At 59.7% G+C, this 15,051-nt stretch overlaps 1 protein-coding gene across 1 annotated transcript; it reads left to right on the top strand.

Moving 5' to 3' along the window:
- Positions 1 to 1,856: 1,856 nt before the first annotated feature.
- On the top strand, positions 1,857 to 14,687 carry LOC135894379 (transmembrane protein 116-like). Its single transcript, XM_065422443.1, has 12 exons — positions 1,857 to 1,907; positions 3,869 to 3,912; positions 4,975 to 5,038; positions 6,201 to 6,341; positions 8,073 to 8,171; positions 8,965 to 9,020; positions 9,523 to 9,663; positions 10,178 to 10,220; positions 10,858 to 10,938; positions 11,420 to 11,573; positions 12,345 to 12,415; positions 14,113 to 14,687. The coding sequence occupies exons 1-12, from the start codon at positions 1,857 to 1,859 to the stop codon at positions 14,266 to 14,268; spliced, it is 1,101 nt and encodes a 366-aa protein (XP_065278515.1). The 3' UTR covers positions 14,269 to 14,687.
- The last annotated feature ends 364 nt before the right edge of the window (positions 14,688 to 15,051 follow it).

Here is a 15,051-nt window from a genome sequence, read left to right on the forward strand (position 1 = left end):
TGGAAGTGGGGAAAGCCCTACCCTGCTGCTGGAAATGCTCTGTCCTAGACTTCATGTGTTCCCCTCTCAAATCTACATAATCCAGCTGTTCCCCCAATGTCCCTTCCCTGGGGTCAGCAGTGCGGCAAGGGAGTCTTGTACTGAGAACGTGGCAGTTGGTGAACAGACAGGCTCTGAGCCTGAACCATTCCATGTAGCCGCGTCGCTGCTCTGGAAGCCCGCTGGGCTCCTCAGCCAGGCTGACGGAAGTGGTGAGGAGTTAGCTCAGACTGCCACGAGGCAGAAGGTGGCTTTCAAACATCAATAATGATCATAATAGCTTCCCCCTTTCTGCGGTGTGGTGCGTTGCATCTCTCAAAGCACTGCCCAGAAGAGAAGGATTGGTCCCCCACCGGGGGAGATTTGAAGCAGAGAACCTGGGACCTGCCCAAATCTGCAAAGGGAGGTGGTATCAGAAGAGATCAGGTTCTTGGGTGTTCCTGGCTCCAGTCCTGTGCTTGGGCCAGGAAGTGACTCAGCGTCAGTCTCTGCCCTCCTCCCGTTTGGAGAGCTGCAGCTGGGTGGGGCTTTACACAGACATCCTTCGCCACGCAGCATTGGGAATGTTTTTATTGAAGGGTTTGTGTGTGTGTATGAAGTCATGTGCCAACGGTTGTTAAACATGGGCCTCATTAAACATGCAGTCTGTTCCTTTGCATTATCATGTGAATTTCCTTCTGCATGTTCCCGGCCAACATGGCCAGACTTGCCTTTCCTGCGTTCGTAACTTCCACTTGCTGACTGGCCTCCGTCCTGTCCTCGAAGGCCTCTTCTCTCAGCTGCCCTCCTCCGACTGGTCTAATTTCAGTCATGTTCAGACTGATTCTACTGGCAACAAAAAGCTGTGTTGGAAAGACTGGGCTGTGTTCACTCAGCCTGCACACACTGTTCCTAGTCACAGCTATGGCCGCGCCCACGAGGAGCCAATGAAACCATCGCTGAAGGCAGCATGGCGTCCTGTGGCTCGGGGCCGGGAGCTGGCATTCCTGGCTCGGAGACTCCCTTCCTCACTCTAGGCCTTAGTTTCCCCCTGCTGTAGCATGGAGATCATGTTCGCCCACGTCGGGGAAGTGGGGCGCCAGCTGTATAGTGCTGTGACGGTGTTGTCACCCAAGCAGGGGAAGTTGAGTGGCACTGAAACAATGGGTTAAATTCAGAGCGGTTGTGAGAGGTGATGTAAGACTTGCACCCACGCATTGGGCCGAGCGGCTGTGAGGTGCGTGCTCAGGAGCTGGTGAAGGTGTGAGTGAAAGGAAGCAGGGGAGGGGGCGGCTAGTGTTGAATTTTGCACCTTTTACACTGTCTTAGGGTTGTTGGTTTTTGGCAACGTTCCTGCCTGGCCCCTCAGCTGTGAGTTATGTCAGCCCCGCCCCCTCCCTGGGTGATGTAGCGGGGACATGGGTGGGAGTCCGTGATGATGCGACATGCACAGAGAGAGGTGACTTGTCCCCTCTTGCAATCCCTGTGGACCGGGTATCTAATCCCCACCTCGATCCAGCCATGGTGGCTTCAGGGTGCTCTGGGAAGCTGCTGGGCTTCAAGGGAAGGCTTGTGCCTTGGCCCCTTTGTGAGATAGTGGAAGGCTGGCTGGGCGGGTTGCTCCAGCCATGCTCTCCAGGCTGCTACCCCCTCCCCGTGACAGGGGTGTGGAACAAACCAAACAAGCAAAGGTTACAGCAGCAGTTCAGTCAGCAGCAACCTCCGAGGGAGAAAGGCTCCCGGGTGCTGAGCGCCACCACCGCCTGCAGGAGCCCAGCCCAGGAGGAGGAGCTGGGAGGCTTTTTGCTCTGGAATCAACAGAAGAGGGTACAGCCGGCATGGACGCGACGAGTCAAGGGAACAGCGCGTCAGCGCTGTCCAACGACAAGGTACCAACCCACACGCACGAACCAGGGCTGTAGAGACCCCAGAAAATGACATGGGCTCTGCAAAGGTGTCCTTCAGAGCCCGTGTCGCCACACTCACCACCTCGGTGGAAGCTAGCAGGTCACCTCCCCATGCACTGAACGGTGTGTCCAGCATAGATGGGCTCAGGGGGCGCTCCTGGATCCACACGAGAACTGACAGCCTGCAGGGAGGTGGATCTGATGTATTTCCCAGCTGCAAAGTGCATGCTGTAGGGCTCCTGCCCGTGCTGTGCGGAAGATGATTGATTGTGTTTCCTCTCTGGAACTGAGCTGCATTTGTCAGAGGCTGTAGCTTCTGCTCCGTGCCTGTCAATCTAGCTCTTTCTTACCAGGATTTAGTCGCTCTATCCTCTGAATGAGTTGTAGGATGGCCTGTCTCTCTGGGCGCTTTAGTTGTCTCTGTCTGAGTCATTCAACCCCATCTGTCCCTTCATGGCTCATTTTCTCTCCATCTGTAACTGGGGGAAAGCTGTACTGTTCGGGGGGCTGCACCATGCCAGACCCAGCGTTTCAGAGAGGCGATGTAGCCAGAAGCTGCTCTCGGGAACTCCCTGTTCCCAGGCTGCTGTGACCCACAAGAGGCAGAGGGAAAGGATTCTGCGTGACTCAGCGATGCTGGCAGGAGGGCATCCCATGGGCTGAGGCTAAAGCGGGGCTGCTCCTCACCTTACAGCAATCAGCCATGTCCCCTGTGAGCAGGGGAAGGGGGCTGCACCCCGGTCTGGGAATGAGGGGGAGCAAACTCCAGAGCAAGAGTTCTTGCTGGTCTCCCAGAGACACTGAAGGGAGAATCAAGCAACTTTTGCTCCTCTCTCTCTCTCACCCTTTGTGCTGTTCTGAGCTAGCCTGGCAGAAGCTGGGGAAACCCCACCCAGAATACCGGTAGGACAGGGTACCAGAGCCAAGTCACCACCTACTCCTCTTCAGGCGCACACCGTGATTGCAGAGGGTAAAGACCTTCTCTGGCCCAGCTCCTGAGGCCAGGGCAGATTGTTCCCTATTCCGGCCCTTTGCTGGGAGACTAGCACAGCCCAGGATCATCAGATAGTTTTCCCAGGCCTGCTATTAATGGCAGAGCATCAGGCACCAATACGATCTCGTCCTGCTCTGCTGCTGCCCAAGGAGAGGCTGGGAGAAGTCGCCAGGGTTCTCCCAAGCTGCTCCTGGAGCTGGTTGAAAAATACCAAATGATGCCTTGTGTGAGAGCCAGATTTAAAAAAAACAACCCTACAAAAGCCTTGTTTTCTAAGCCAGTTTCAGTGTAAAACAAAACAAACCCCCAAACAAAACCAATGACCTCTCCCCCGCCCCAAACCAGCAGGTGTATTTTAAAGCCAAGAACTCAAGGCTTTACTGGGGAAAAAAAAATCGGTTCTATCCACTCAACCAGACCCGTTTTTTTTAATTCTGTCTGAAACCCCATTTTCTATCAAACCCCTTTAGCGAGCTCCCTGGCAGCATTGCAAGCCAGCTGCTCCGCTGTGAGCGTCCTCGCCCGCAGCAGTGCATGCCCCCGCATGGGCTCTTTGCACGCAGCTTGGAACACGCACTGCTCCGTGCTTGCCATGTTAAACCGGGGTCTTTTCTGCCTATTTTCTAGTGTGTCCCTGCTGGAAGTTCGAGCCCCTTCCTCCCCGCCCCCCGCTTCCCTATCTCTGGCTGTTTACACTGCCGAGTGGAATGGAGCCTGCCCAGGGTTCAATGTCTTGCTCTGTTCCGCTGACAAACAGCTGGGGCAAGTTCCCCGCTGGTGACCTGGCTGGGAGGGTGAGGGGCCTCGGGCAGCAAGGCGCTGCTGCCAGGCGCAGGCGGGGTGCTCGCTGAGCAGTGGAGGGCAGAGCCTCAGCTTGCACCGGGGAGGGATTGAATCAAGACCACGGGACTCGTGATTAACCCGCCGTCATCTCCCTTTCTCCTTTTAGATCTTTGTGCTGACTCGCGTCTACCTGGCAGCCTTATCTCTGAGGTGGGTCCGTTTACCTGAGGCCTGTCCCAAGACCAGCTGGGGTCAGGATAGGCAGGGGCCAATGTGGATGCACTTTGCTCATGGCCACTTGCCAAGCTCTTTCCCCTGGTAGCCCCCACGCTGGCTGCTGCCCCCCTTCTATAGGAAGATAATGTAAGAGCTCAGATATCTGCATCAACGAGGCCTCTGCTCTTATCCCTACACTAGGGACGCATGCAGGACGGAGCCAGGTTCTGGGGGTGCTCTCAGGTAGCCAGGCAGTGCTAGTGCAGGTCCCAAGCCATAGTGATACATCTGGGGTCTGACAGCAGGGTACCGCCAGGGCAGACCCTGCGTGCTCCTGCATCCAGCTTGCAAAGGTCATTGGGGATGCATTATCCCCAGCCCCAGGGTTTTCCCCCTCATCCTGTCCAGTCTTGTCCACAGCGGGAGGGGACTGTGGAATCCACCTTTCCTTCTGGAGACCACCACGTCCCCTAACATCCCAGGGCCCCTCTCTCTGGAAGCCACCAATGGTCATCTCCACTGTGGAGATGAAGTGAGCAGCCCACAGCGGGGCTTGTGACAAGGTTGCTGGTGCATGAATCCACCAGCAGGAGGCAGCAGTCCAGCAGGAAGCCATCCCCCTCAGTGCTTTTCTGTTGCCACATGCCAGCTCCTTTCCAATCCCCATTGTCCCGTTGCTCTTCTCTCTCTGCAGTCTAGGAACAAGCGTGAGCCCCACTGCAGCAGGGAGCGCTGGCACCTGGACTCCAGCCCCCCAGGGTGACCAGGATGGAGAGAGGTTGGGACATTACGGGCTGGGAGGCAGGAGGGTTCTGGACTCTGATCCTGTTCCCGGCTTGGAAACCAGCTGCTGGGAACTCACACGAGTGCCTTGCACTTCAGATATCCCAGCTGGGAGAGTGGGTGCAAAGTGGGGACCTCCCCGAGACCCAGGCCTGTGTCTGAGCCCAGGCCCAAGGGGATGTTAGCTGTGCTGTGTGCAGACTAATCGATGGACACCATGCCCCGGTGGCCGTGTGCGACGGAGACTAACCGTTGGCTGTATTTTCATTTCAGCCTCGTCGGCAGCAGCTCGGTCCTTGCTGTATCCACCCTCAGGAGGAGATGCTTCCACAGCCAGGTCTGTTGCAGACTCGAGACTCCCTGGATTTTTAGAGAAGTGGAGAGTGTGCGACCTCACGGGGCAGTTCATGCCCAAGGGTTTTTAATCCTGCCCCATAATAGTCCATCCTAATCCCGTGGCCAGTTCACCGCGGCCCTGGCCAACCCTGGAATACGCATTTCTTTAGTTCTGTGTTTCCTGGTGTTTAGCTGGAGCAGCTGCGGGTCATGGGGAAAACCCCATAATTCATGGGGTTTTCAGAGCCCCTGCTGCCCAGCTGCATGTGTTCACCCTGACACCAGGCAGAAGCTGGTCTGACGGATCTCTGCGTGGGACTCAGTTAGGTGAGTCTTCTAAGGACAGTCTTGAGAGATCAGTGATGGCCCAGTCCGTTTGGGTCAGGGAAAGGAGGAGTGGGGCCGGCCTGCCCCATGGCTTGGTCAGCCCAGCAAGAGCCTCATATGCTTTGAGTGCTCATTGGTTGCTGGAATTGCGGTCTGGCTGCAGCACCTAATCCATGCCATCTCTCCTTGGCCTGTTCCCTCCCCCCTCCAGGCACAGGGGTAGCACAAGGAAGAGGGTGTTAGGAAGAGTGTTACGTGTACTGGTGGCGGAGGGGACATGGGAGGAGGCAGGGTTGAGCTGTGCGGAGGCTCACGCAGGAGCAGCCATGTTTGAGGTGCCTCCTCTCGCTCGACAGCAGCATTTCTGTGTTTGAGCTATTGGATGGCCGTGGGCCGCAGAGAGGCCACGGATCCCCTGGAGAGGGCAGGCAGGGCGGAGTCAGAGTGAGATGGGGCAGCCTCTTGGTGAGGTGCCTCCCTCGCTGTCAGACGGGTGCAGAGACGCGGCAGCAAAACTCCGCTCACTGTTTCCAAAGAGGCTCCTTTCTGACCCTGCTCCCTCAGTGGAGAGGAGTCCCTCCCCCCCCACCACACGCACTCGCACACGCACACACGCCTCCGGGCCCTGCCTCCATCTCTGGGCTCCGGGTGCCCCAGCTCTCTTCCCAGGCCAGGAGGGCATCACCTTCAGGGGAGGGCAGAGGAGCTCTGGGCCACACACCATGCAGAGCAAAGGAGGGAGGGAGGCAGGCGTGTACCAGAGGGGGGGCAGGGGAAAAGGGGCTGCTCCCTGCTGGCAGCATCGTCCCTAACTAACCTTGTTGCTTTCCCCACAGCTGCGCCCCCTCTTCCTTCTGTCCCTGGCAGACTTCCTGGCTGCCTTGGTGCTGATCATCACGGCTGCCATCCAGCTCCTTCCAGCCCAGCGCTTTGTCCTGGCTTACGAGTTCTGCCCCTATGGCCTGATGCTGGCCATGGTGAGCACAGGTGGGGGTGGGGGTGCGATTGCACGGGGATCGATGTGCGGGCTGGGGCTGGTGACGATTGTGCCCTGCTCAGAAGTCGCTGCTGCTGCTGGTTCTCTAGAAGCCGCGTCCCCTGGTATAGCTGCAGATTGTAACTGTTAGCGCGGATGAGCTCTGGGGTGGGTGTGTCGTGCTGCCTCTGCACGTGGTGTGCTGGGCTGTGCCCTCCACTCTGGGAACATCAGAGCCCTCACAGGCCCCACTTGCAGGGGCCAATCCAGGATTGTTCCCGGGTTGGGGTCACAAGGATGGAGATTCAACTCCTGCCCGGGGGAGACGGTGCCACACCTCAGCCCTTCACCCACCCCAGGTGGAGCGCTCACGCCAGCACCCCAGGGTGATGCAGCTCTGCTCCCTCCCTGGGCTTGATGGCTCCAGAGCCCTCCCCTGGTGATGCAGTGGAAGTGGGGTTTCCTTCCGCCTCTGTTGACAACACTGGCCTGGGGCGCCTAAACCAGAACCAGCCCTGGGCTTCCAGCCCCTACCCACCCCACGCTGCCCCAGCCACTTTCTCCTGCTACTTTACCCTCAGTCCTGGGCCTCTTCCACAGCCCCTCCTGTGCGGCGTGTCCTGCCTTCCCTGGCAGCCAGCCCCTCGCTCGCTCTCTCCTACTCCACCTGCCTGCAGGGGCTCTGGGTTTGAGTCCTATTCAGCTCTTCAGAGAGCCCTGGCACGCCAGCCACAGGATCCCCCTGGGACCCAAAACCACCCTAAATGCCTTAGCGGACCGGCCCCAGTAACGGCGACTGATAGGGCCTGCTCTCAAAGGGGCCAGCCTGCTCTGCTAGCCCGGGGTTGAAGGTCTTCCAGACAGTTTTGACTCCACGTGACCCTGTCTTTTCCAAGCCAGTTTGAGCCAATGGCTCAATTCAGATTTCAGGAGACACGGTCGCATATGGGTTACTACAGTCCAGACATGGGACACCTGCTGCCCTTTGCATCGGGGTGGGAGCCACCGGCTCCCATAGCTCTGGGGGAAGAACCGTGGTTTTGGAACCCGTGGTGAGTGCTAAGCCTGAGCCCAAATGGATCCTGTGGGGTGGGGGGACATGTGCCTGGGGTACATGGTCATGGGTTATTAGAGGAGCCAGGGACCACTGAGTGGCTGAGCCTGTTGGCTACCGCAGGACTGTTCTGTGCCATGGCCTGCCCCCATCCAGCTCCGCTACCGGGAGCGTGTGGAACCCGCTCGTCAGCGTGTCACGTGGCCGTGCTGGGTGGGAACCCATTACGGGCCCCACTACAGAGCCTAGCTGGTGAGGTTGGGCTGCGGCGACTCATGCGCTCAGCTCTGGATGGTCCCGGTTCAAATCCATGTGTGTCAGCTGAGATGGCCGCCATCAGGCCCTGCTATGCAGCACGGCTGGAAAGCCAGGAGGGAGGCCCCAGTCAGGGGCCTGAGCCTTTGCGGGGATGGATGTGGGGTGGGAGGGGGGCGAGGTTTGTGCCCAGGTGCTGGTTCCTCTCCCCCCAACCCCGGAGCCGTGGTGGTGTCGTTACCAGACTGGACAATGCCCAACCCCCCTGGGGTTCCTGGGAGCAGCGCTGACACCAGGACCCTGGGCATGGGGAAGGCAGGAAAGGCTAGTGGGAACGGGGGCCCAGCGGGGCTCCTGGCTCCTCCGAGAAGCCTGCAGGTGGGATTGTTGCTGGGTGTGACCCTCAGTTTCTCTCTTGCTCAGATGTTCTACGCGATCTCCTTCCTGATGGTCATTGTCTACGCGTACGAGGTGAACCGCACCATCCGTGGCTGGAGAGTGACGCACGTGACCGCTCTGCAGGTAGGGGCTGACCAGGCCTTCCTCCCACATCCTGCTGTAATGTCTGAGGCGGTCCTTCTCTCCCACCGGGCACAACCAGGCCAGGGGCCAGATGGAGCTGCTGGTGGCAGACAGACACCACAGGGGGACCAGAGAGACAGACGGGAGGGAGAGTTACGCCACATGCCTCCAGGCAGGGACAGGCCATGCCGTGAGCATCCCTCAGACCTGCCAGCCGCTGGCCCTGGCCCGAGGAGATTGGGGGATGGCGCTGTGGTCACCCACCCACACCTTGGTAGGGGAGGAAAGGGAGCAGGATGGGCACAAGTTCCTAGCCAGGTTGATCAGCAGCGAGTAGGTCTCGGTGTTCTCTAGCCGGCAGCCGGTTACCTTGGCGCCCTGGCTAGTAGTGGGTGTTGTGTCAAGAGGGTGCCTGGGGCAGCCCGTTCCCTGTTCTACCATGTGTGTATTGTGATGTGACGCCCACATTCCCGGGCCCGGCCCCCGGACAGCCCTCTGGTGGCCCATGGGGGCCCGGGCTGCTCTGAGAACGGTCAGCCTGAGGGAGTGGTTCAGAGACGCACCCACACAAGTGCAGAGCGGCAGCTTTTGGGACCCCAGGTGGTCCCGTCCCCTCCTACGTGGTTTTAATGCCACTGTTCAGGGCTGCACATTCCTGCGAGTCCCACGGGACAATGGGCCACGTCCCTGGACCCGGCTCAGTGCCAAACGCTCCAATTTCCGTATCCAGACCCCGTCTCTAGCCCTGCGGCGAGGCTGCGGCCCTTTCTGACCCAGCTCTTCTCCGCTGCAGGAGAGGCGCAGGTGCACGGAGAGGGCACAGCACTGCCTGCCCTACGTCCTGGCCTGGTAGGTGCTGCCCGCTGGGCTTCTTTGACTTGTGGGTTTGGATTGGTACAAAGCTGCTTGCCCTGGGCCCCCCTCACGGCCCTGCAGGCTTGTGAGCGGTGACCAGCGCGGCGCAGCCGCAGAGCGTGCGTGACACCTGCCTGCGCTGTCTGGCTCTGGGCAGCATCACCTGCTTAGGGGAGGCAGCGTCTGTCCTGGTTCGCAGCTCCAGGCTAGGGCGTCCTGCATCCCCTCCTGGCTCCGCACGGCTGTGCAGCCTGGCCTGGGGAAAGCGACAGCATAATGCAGCCCCAGTCTGACTTGTAACCGCAGCTCTCTGGGCCTCAGGGTCCCCATCTCTAATGCGGGGTCAGACGTGCTGCCCTGGGAGCCCCAGCTGGGGTGTGCCGCCGCCTTTGCAACCCGGGGGCAGGCACAGCCTTCCCAGTGCATGGGGTGACTCCCCACCGCGTGCCCAGCCTCTCACGCTCTTCCTTCCCCCTCCCCGTCTGTCTCTGCCAAGGCTGCTCCCCGCCCTCACGTTCCTGGGCCAGCTGCTGTTGAGAGGCGCGTCGGTGAGAGACATCGCTCCCATGTCCATCGAACCCGTCCTGCCCCGTACGGCCAACCACTCCCGAGGGGCCGACAGCCTGTACTGCTCCAGGTAGCGCTTCGGCCCCTCTCCCTTCCAGCAGCCTGAGCCTCCCCCGGGAAGGCCCCGCAGAGCCTTCGGCTGCCTCTTGTTCTGAACCAGACCGTGCTCGCTGGGGCCGGGACCGTTACTCCCGGGTCTGTGCAGAAGCGAGCAGGCCCAGTCCATAATGATCCTGCGCCAAGGTTTGTGACACTAGCTCCGAGTCCTGCCCCGCCAGCGAATGCAGCTCTCCCTGAGTCCCATCCCGCAGCCGGGCTCAGTGCAGAACTGCAGCTGCGGTGACAGCTGGATCCTGAAAAGCTGCCCCAGCCGTGCCCGCTGCTGGAGCCTGTCACCGAACTCAGCTCCTGCCAGCATCAGCTCGTGCCCTGGAGAGAGGTGCCCTGAACAAGGCCCTGCGCTCTGGTACACAGCCTTGCCAGACAGACCACACCGCTGTGCTGGGAGCTCCCCCTTCCCGAGGGGAACGTGCTGAGATAAAGTGCTAGGAGCCAGCGCCACTTACACAGCAATGTTCTTTCAGCTGCCTGATCCTCATCCACCGCTCCCAGGACGTCTGCTATAAGGTCAGAACTCCCCGGCCTCTGCTTCCTCCACCTCCCTTTTCTTGAGCAGTGCCCAGGTGCCAGAAAGCCTTAGCCTGGCTCAAAAGCTCTCCCAGGCAGCAGCTGTCCTCCAGTCTCCCGTTTCCAGCCACTTGCACCATTGCTCATGGCTGTTACCCTCCTGCGGGGGCTGGGGTGGGTGGGCAGGTGGGGACTGTCCTTACTGGGTAACCAGTACACATTGCTTCTCCTCCCGTCCGCCCCACCATTCTACCCATGGGGCAGCTCTCCCTACCCCTGCTGCCACCTGGGAATAACGGGAAGATGGAGCTGAGCTGGGGATCAGGGTGCATGACGGGCAAAGGGCAGGGTGGATGGAAGGGGCCAGGGCTAATGCCCCAGCAAGGACATTTCTGCTACTCTAAGAGAGGCTGGGCTGGACCTCTGGGCTCAGCTGGTGCCCACCTTTGTGTTTGTTCTGTAAAGCGCCTGGCCTGGGATTAACGAATACTAACATCCCGTATCCCCAGAGCAGTGTGGGTCTGAGTACTCACCATTCCCTGCCAGGTGCCTGGGTGGGGGAGGAGCTGCGGGCAGGGGAGGGGGCAGCATAATGCCCCAAGCAGCCGCCTCACAGCGCTTTTCCTGTGTCTCCCAGTACACAGGTGGGAAGGACACGGGCCTGGAGATGAAAATCATCTTCTTCATGTACCTGCTGCTAGTGCTCAGCTGCAGCACAGTGAGCACATACGTTTGTCATATCCTTGAGTCTGAGCAAGTGGCCTGTGGCTCACAGCCCAGAGCCTCAGCGCGGGGCGGAGAGCGAGTGGGCGTGCGCCTGTTGAGCGGCGCCGGGGCGGAGAGCGAGTGTGTGCACGCCTGTTGAGCGGCGCCGGGGCGGAGAGCGAGTGGGAGTGCGCCTGTTGAGCGGCGCCGGGGCGGAGAGCGAGTGGGAGTGCGCCTGTTGAGCGGCGCCGGGGCGGAGAGCGAGTGGGAGTGCGCCTGTTGAACGGCACAGAAGGGAGAGCGAGTGTGCGTGCGCCTGTTGAACAGCGCCGGGGTGGAGAGCGAGTGGGAGTGCGCCTGTTGAACGGCGCAGGAGAGAGTGCGCCTGTTGAACAGCGCGGGGGGGAGAGCGAGGGGAAGTGCGCCTGTTGAACAGCGCGGGGGGAGGGAGAGCAAGGGGAAGTGCGCCTGTTGAACGGTGCTGTCTCTGGCAGTTCCTCTACTGCAGGGTGAAGCTCTGGTGCAGGAGGAACAGTGAGGTGCGGTTTCTGAACATGGAGAATGACGGCTTCGCCAGCAGGAACATCCAGAGCGTGTGCAAAATTTCTCGCTGCTTCCAGCTGGTTTTCCTGATCTGCTGGACACCAGGTGAGTTGCTCCTACTAGATCAAGACTGATGACTGGTCCTCTCTTCTGTGTGCACCATGATCCCTTCACAGTGCAATCAAGTGCAAACACACAGCCTCCCCCACCACCCCTGGCCAACATTTGGTCCCAGCCTTTTCTCCACTCCCCCATGAGATCCCTGTGCCGAGAACGATACGTGTTCAGGGAGAGGCTGAGGAGCAGGAGTCAGGCTGGCTCTAGCAACAGTGCTAGCAGTGATCCTGGGTCTGGCTGAGCCAGGCTGGGATAAGTGGAAGGATCTGGCCTACAGGTCTGGCCTCAGTGCCCGAGATGTTCTGTGCTTTAAGCATCAGGTTTGAAGTCTCTGGCTGCCCTAGAAACGCAGAACTCCAATTCCTTCTGGGTTGGCTCGGCTCCTCCTCCTCCCCCGCTGGACCAGTTGAATCGCACTCATTTCAGTGGGTAGGGCTTTTTCAGAAGAGCCCTTAATCTTTCGTGCAGGTGCCCAGGAGCAGGACAGGCCAATGTTTCCTCTCCCCGCTGCAGGCTGCCTGGCTTCCACTTTGGAAGGGGCTGCACATTTGCGGTGAAGCTGTGTGTGTACAGAAGCGCTGGTAAATCATGGGGGGACCCATCCTCCGGGGAAAGGTGCTGGACAAACGGCAGATGAGGCTTAGGGCCTGGCCAGCAGCACTCTGAGGGTTGCGTGTTAAAGGCAGGTGCAGAAGTAAAGGGCCAGAGAGACGAGCAGGATAAAGCCATGACTGCACATTCCTTTGTTTCTGTCCACAGCCTTCCTGCTCAGCATCCTCTCCTTCACCAGCATCGAGCCCACCTCCCTCTTTGCACTTCATGTTGCCATGGTAAGGAAGTCTCTACCGCCTGACAGGCCGGTGCTGCCGCTACTTAGATGTGAGCTTGTTAGGGGAAGGACTGTCTTTGGCTTAGTTTTGCACAGTGCCTAGCATGATGGGGGCGCTGACTGGGGACCTCTCTAGGCTACCACCAGACAAGTACTGGGAGTGCAGAATGATCAATGGCCAGTGGGAAGTGAAACAGCAGGCAGGCAGCAGGGGTTGCTTCTGTTACAGCTCCCGTGGTGCCTGTGCAGTCACTGGGTGGGTATGTGCTTCCTCTGTGTGCGTGTGTAGCACTCAGGTGCTGATGAGGCAGGTTCTTCGCTGCTAGGCAATACGGCTGCGTGGGTGGAGGGGGCAGGCACTGGTCCATGCACAGAGCGCAGTGGCCCCTGCACAGTGAAATGAAATAAACCATGTCCAAGGGCTGGGTGAGTTCTGCTGGTGCTGCCCAAATGTAAATAAATGGCCCTATGAGCTACAGGCCTCCGGCTCGAGGGGAGCGATTCCAGGGCCTAGCTCAGCGCAGCGCCTTTGCTCTCTCCTGTCTGCCAGAGCGAGGCAGAGCTTTTTCTCCTGGCTGTTGATGGAAAGTCTTTTGCTAACCCTGCCAGTAGGGTTACCACATTTCCACAATCAAAAAAGAGGACACTGGGGGGGGGAGCCCCGCCCCTGCCCCATCCACTCCCTCCCACTTCCCACCCCCTGACTGCCCCCCTCAGAACCCCCAACCCCCCCCCCCGCTCCTTGTCCCCTGACTGCCCCCTCCTGGGACCCCTGCTACTAACTGCCCCCTAGGACCCCACCCCCTATCTAAGCCTCCCTGCTTCTTGTCCCCTGACTGCCCCCTCCTGAGAACCCCCCCCCCACGACCCTACCTGTCCCCTGACCGACCCTTAGCCACACCCCTGCCCCCTGACAGGACCCCCGGGACTCCCATGCCCTATCCAACCCCCTCTGCTCCCTGCCTGCCTCGATCCCTCTCCACACCCCCTCCCCCAGACAGACCCCGGGGACTCCCACGCCCTATCCAACCACTCCCTGCCCCCTGACAGGACCCCCAGAACTCCCGACCCATCCAACCCCCTCTGCTCCCTGCCTGCCCCGACAGCCCCCCCAGAACTCCCGACCCATCAAACCCCCCCTTACTCCCTGTCCCCTGACTGCCCCCTCCAGAACCCCCCTGCCCCTTCTCCACCCCCTGGCCCCCTTACCGTACCATACTGTGCGGCGTGCTGGGCAGCAGGCGGGGGAAGCGGAGGAGGGGCTCTGGCTGACGGAGCCCCATGCGAGTGGCAGGATCCGGCCGGCTGCCCTGTCAGTCGTGCCCCGCTCTGCATGGGGGGGAAATCCCGGACATTTTTAGACATTTACAAATTCCCCCCGGACGCTATTTTTAACTCAAAAAGCCGGACATGTCCGGGAGAATCCGGACGAATGGTAACCCTACCTGCCAGTGGGAGGCAGTCAGTCTTGCTCTCCTTGGAATCCTGGCTGGGGCAGGAGGAAGCTCATCTGTTTGTCAGTTGGTTACGCAGTCATCTAACTTTCCACTTTCTGTCATTGACTCTGTGTTTGGAGAGGAGCTGCCCATCTCTCCCCGGACATGGAGGCCTGCAGAGCAGAGGGCAATGGCCCTGCTGTGCAGAAATGGCACAGTCGCAGGTGGTGTTGCTAAAAGCGCCGCTCTCCCTCTCTTGCAGGCCGTGACCATGTCCCTCCAAGGGCTCCTGCACAGTTTGGTCTACGGCTGGCTGCGGCAGAACTTCCGCCAGGAGGCTCTCGGGGAGACGCTCCCCTTGAGATACTACCCCGGCCTCAAAGCCTTCTACGACGAATCGTTTGGTGTTGAGTGCTAGGAGAGTGCCTGCATCATTCTCTGCTACTCGCTGGGCCCCAAGTCTGCAGCAGCCGATGGGCATTTCGTAGGAGCACTACACAGCTTCTCTCCTCACTGGGGGCTGTTCCCCCTGGACACTGCACCAGGCACTAAGGAATCAGCCCTGTACTGACTTTGTGGAAAACAGGGACTGGCACTGATTTCACCACCCTTCTGGCTCACAAGAAATAACTTTGCAAACACGGCGTTAGAGCCACACCTGCTCCTGGAAGCAAGCTGGCTGGGGCCAGCAACCCCGGCTGGAGAGGCAGCTGCTTAGCCAAAGCAGCAACATCGTTAGCAACTGTTGTGTGACCAACTGGGGTTTGCTTCAGGGCAGTTAAAGGCCCAGAGCTGATGCTGGCTGCAAGGGAGAAGAGGCCAAGGCCTCACTTAAATTCCCTCGTCTCTAAAGTAGTTTCTCCAAAAGGCTGGGAGGGACGGACAGCCTCCCCCGCCCCCCCCCCCCCCCCCCCGTGGGGACCCTGGGGCTGCTGCAGGCCTCTGAGCCAGCAGGGAGCTTGAAGGAACCATGGCTCTCCCGAGGACAAGGCCATAGGATGGAGAGTAGAAGCTCTCCGGAGCAATTCTCTTGCACAATGGATTGATTCCATTTACGGTGGGGCCGAGAGCCCCAGTCCTGGAGCAGGACCCTGTCTGTGCCAGGCACTGTCCCCAGCTGTGTGTGTGTTCAGGGCTTGGGAACAGCCTGTATTAATTCAAACACCATGAAAGGAGATAACGGGGGGGCAGAGACTACTGG

This window comes from Emys orbicularis, chromosome 1 (assembly GCF_028017835.1).
Source record: "Emys orbicularis isolate rEmyOrb1 chromosome 1, rEmyOrb1.hap1, whole genome shotgun sequence".
In the NCBI taxonomy this organism is placed as follows: Eukaryota; Metazoa; Chordata; order Testudines; family Emydidae; genus Emys; species Emys orbicularis.